The sequence below is a fragment of the Spinacia oleracea genome, chromosome 3, assembly GCF_020520425.1.
Source record: "Spinacia oleracea cultivar Varoflay chromosome 3, BTI_SOV_V1, whole genome shotgun sequence".
NCBI classification, from domain to species: Eukaryota; Viridiplantae; Streptophyta; class Magnoliopsida; order Caryophyllales; family Amaranthaceae; genus Spinacia; species Spinacia oleracea.
The window spans coordinates 57,339,868-57,344,114 of NC_079489.1; the positions used below are offsets into that span (position 1 = coordinate 57,339,868).

The window sequence follows — 4,247 nt, forward strand, 5'->3', positions numbered from 1 at the left end:
AAAGCCAAATTTACTTGGCGACTAAGTAATCAGACATTGCTTGAAGCTCAAGACGAAATAACCAATGCAGCCACAAGGGCCACGCTGGCGCGTGCGCCTGGCTAGGCCCAAACGCAGTCGCTGCTGGCCCAAGGCCCGCCGCGCGTTGCAGTTTGGCCTTGGTCATGTGCGCTGCTGCTTGCCTTGGCTCGTTGCGGCCCACAGCTCTCCAGGCCCATCGCACACGGCTGGGCGCTGGTGCTTAGCTTCGCGCCTAGTTCTGTGCGCTCGACCTTTTTCTTGTCGAGCGATGGGCCGGCTCGCTTGTCGCTCGTCGATCTTCCGATTCGTTTTCTGATTCCAGAATCTATTTCCGTTTCGAACAAATATTTACATTCCCGTTAATATTTCCGATTCCGGAAATAATTTCCTATTCCAACAATATTTCCGATTCCGGTAATATTTCCGTTTCCGGCAACATTTCCGATTCCGGTAATATTTCTATTTCCGATAATATTTTTCGATACGAACCATGTTTTCGTTTCTTGGCAACATCTACGTCTTGGATAATATTTATATTTCCGTCATGAACCATATTTCCGTTTCCGCAATATCTTAATTTCCTGAATATTCTTTACTTTGCCTTTTGATGATTTCAGCTCCCACTGGAACCGAGATCCGTCATTTCCGAATGATCATAAATAAAGTACTTAATGAATAATATATTCACTTAAATACTTGATCCGTTCACGTGCTACTTGTGTGACCCTACGGGTTCAGGTAAGAGTAAGTTATGGATTAATGTTATCAACTCCACTTGAATTGAAGCGGCCTCTAGCTAGGCATTCAGTTCACTTGACCTCGCTTAATTATTCACTTGTTAATTAATATTGAACCGCATTTATTAGACTTAGTATTAAATGCGAACTTGGACCAAGGGAATTATTTCCTGAACTGATATCGAGGATTTTTCTGGGTGTGTGGATAAATGTCAATTGTTTGAACTCAAAAGTAGTGGTAATTTCTATTCTTGGCACAAAGGTAGTGATGTCAATAAAACAACAAGTAGAATAGATATATGCTTTGGTAATGGGGATTGGATGAGTGAAAGAGGTTCAGTTTGGTCAGAATATTTTAACCCTTCTCTGTCTGACCATAGTCCTATACTAATCAAATGTATTTAAGAAGCTAAGGGGGGTGGAAGACCATTTAGGTTCTTCAATTACTTAGCTGATAACCCATAGTTTCTTTCACTGGTGGAGCATAGTTGGAAGGAGCATGTTAAAGGGTCTGCAATGTTTTCAGTTTGGGAGAAATTAAAAAGGGTGAAGATGAGGTTAAAAACTCTTTATCAGCAGGAATTAAAGGGATTCAAGGAAATATCACTCAATCTAGGCAGCAATTAGAGATAATTCAGTCTTAGTTGCAGAGTCAGCACTCAGATGATTCACTTTTGAGGGAGGAACATAATTGTGCTACAGTCCTGAGGAAATGGCTCAAAATTGAGGAAATAACTTTGAGACAAAAGTCAAGGTTGTAGTGGTTGAAAGCAGGGGATTCCAACAATAAGTTCTTCTTTGATGCAGTTAAGGAAAGGCATAGAGTTAATAGGATCTCATAGCTCAATGATGACAACAACAATAAGTTAGTGAAACCTGATGATATACAAGCTGAGATTCTTAAGTTCTATGGAACTCTTCTTGGCACTGGAGCTGTTGTGTTGCCGGTAATTGATATTCCTACTATGAGAGCAGGGGCTACTTTGAGTTATCCTGACAGATCTTACCTGTGTCAACCTGTGACTGATGAAGAGATTGACCTTGCTATGCAGGGTATTGATGGGAATAAAGCACCAGGAATTGATGGTTTCAATGCTATATTCTTTAAGAAAACCTGGAAGGTGATTAAAACTGATATTTATGTTGTTGTAAAGGATTTCTTTGTTCATGAGGCAATTTTGGCCCAGGTAAATTGTACCACCATTACTCTAGTGCCTAAAGTCCCGAACCCCTCTAAGGTTATGGATTTTAGGCCTATTGCCTGTTTTACTACTATGTACAAAGTTATATCCAAGATTTTGACTTCTAGGTTGCAAAAGGTAGTAGGTTCTATTGTTAGTGATTGTCAGGCTGGGTTTATTCCAGGTAGGCATATTTCTGATAATATCCTGCTTGCTACTGAACTGGTTAAGGGATACAACAGGAAGCATCTTTCTCCTAGATGTATGATCAAGGTAGACCTAAAGAAGGCCTATGACTCAATTGAGTGGAGTTTTCTTATGGATGTTATGAAAGAACTAGGGTTCCCTGCATTGTTTACTGATTGGATTTTGGCGTGCATTTCTTCTGTCTCATACAGTATTCTTATAAATGGTAAGCCTTGCAAACCTTTCCCTACTAAAAAGGGTTAAGGCAAGGTGATCCTCTCTCTCCTTTCCTCTTTGCTATTGGAATGAAGTATCTGTCTAGGAGTTTGATGCAACTCGAGAATGATCCTTATTTTAATTTTCACCCAAGATGTGAGAGGCTAAGCATCACTCATATGTTGTTTGTTGATGATCTTCTCATGTTTTCTAGGACTGATCCTATATCTACTGCCATGCTGTTTCAGAAATTTAGGTTGTTCTCTAGAGCCTCAGGTTTTGAAGCAAACTTAGACAAAAGTAATGTCTATATTTGTGGTACTTTAGCTACCACTCAGGGGAAGATTATGAGTACTTTGAACATTCCTGCAGGGGAGTTCCCCTTCAGATATCTGGGAGTGCCTCTATCTACAAAAAAGCTCTCCTATATTCGGTGTAAGCCCTTGATTGATAAAGTACTTGCTATAGCTAAGAGTAGGACTGTTAGACACCTTTCTTATGCAGGGAGATTGCAGTTGGTCAAAACCATTTTACTCAGTTACCGTCCTTCTGGTGTTAGATTTTTTTTCTACATAAGAAGGCCATTAAATCAATCCAAAGTTATTGCATAGTTTTTCTGTGGACAGGTGATACTGCTGCTTCAAAAAAAGCCTTGATTTCATGGGCTGATATGGGTTTGCCAAGGTCTACAGGGGGGTGGAATATTAAGAACATGGAGCTCTGTAACAAACCTGCCGTGTGTAAACTATTGTGGGCCATAACTCACAAAATAGATAAGCTTTGGGTAAGATTGGTTGATAGCTACTATGTGAAGGGCAGGTCCCTGGTTGGGTTTCAGTGCACTTCAGCTATGTCTTGGTCACTGAAAAAGATCATAGGCTTTATGGATCTTATTGTAAGTGTTGGTGGCTGGTCTGCAGTCCTGAAACATGGAAAATTCTCTATTACGCTGATGTACCAACAGCTGTGAGGGGTGAAGGTTAAGGTTCCTTGGAGAAGAGTCATCTGTAACAATCCAGCAACACCAAGGAGTCATTTCATTCTTTGGATTCCTGTGTGGCAAAGGTTGCCTACTCTAGACAAGCTTCTGAAATGGGGGGTGGTTTCTTCTGCTACATGCCCTGTTTGTCATATTTGTGTTGAATCAGTTGATCATTTACTTTTCAAATGTTATACTTCTGGAGTAGTATGGCAGCAAGTTCTTCAGTTTAGGAGATGCCCTGGTGGGTTTGTAGATGAACTAAACTGGATAAGGAAGAGCTGCAAGAGAAGTGGTAATAGACACAAGTTGATGATTATGTTCTTTGCTGAAAGTGTGTATTCCCAATGGATGAATAGGAATGATATGATCTATAACCAACACTATAACACACCCTAGGTCCTATTTAAGAGGATTAACTCTAATGTTGCTAGTAGTACCTCCGAGGAGCTTAACTCTTACTTGTTAGATGTGAGTATGTAGCTTCTTTTAGCTTGTTTGGTGTTTGGCTTTGAGCTTGTAATGGTTGTTGCCTCCTTTCTCCCTATTGGTAATATAATCCTTATTTGCCAAAAAAAAAATTCGAATGTGATTTTGTGCAATTAGTTTGATGTTAGGTTTTCCGAATGATTTATCCTAATAAAAATGAAGGAGGTTTTCTTTAATTTTGTGCGTTTTTGCCATTTTTGGTGATTAATTTGTGGTAAATCTTGTTAAAGAATGATGTTCTCGTGAAATAGGGTCGGATCGAATTCGGATTCGGAGTTGGAAAATCCACTGGACTCGGAGTCGAATGTTGGTGATTCGGAGTCTAAGTCGGAGTCGGGTCTAAATCCAGGGTCCGATAGTTAATCATCTCGAAGTCGGATAGTGAAAGTCCTACCCGAGTCTGATTCATTGTTATCCCTACTCAATACAATTGTATTC

At 40.1% G+C, this 4,247-nt stretch overlaps 1 protein-coding gene across 1 annotated transcript; it reads left to right on the plus strand.

Annotated features, from left to right (window-relative positions):
• Positions 1-2,430: 2,430 nt before the first annotated feature.
• Positions 2,431-3,719, plus strand: LOC130469712 (uncharacterized). The gene is made up of 3 exons (XM_056839145.1): positions 2,431-2,893; positions 2,968-3,307; positions 3,407-3,719. Exons 1-3 carry the CDS (start codon positions 2,431-2,433, stop codon positions 3,717-3,719), a joined length of 1,116 nt encoding a protein of 371 aa, XP_056695123.1.
• The last annotated feature ends 528 nt before the right edge of the window (positions 3,720-4,247 follow it).

What these genes read in the sequence shown, in the direction of transcription:
- LOC130469712 (XM_056839145.1), top strand. Translation starts at nt 2,431, where the DNA reads ATGAAGTATCTGTCTAGGAGTTTGATGCAACTCGAGAATGATCCTTAT. An exon ending in ACTCAGTTACCGTCCTTCTG is followed by an intron (nt 2,894 to 2,967) that starts GTGTTAGATTTT and finishes TTCTGTGGACAG; the next exon opens with GTGATACTGCTGCTTCAAAA. An exon ending in ACGCTGATGTACCAACAGCT is followed by an intron (nt 3,308 to 3,406) that starts GTGAGGGGTGAA and finishes TGTGTGGCAAAG; the next exon opens with GTTGCCTACTCTAGACAAGC.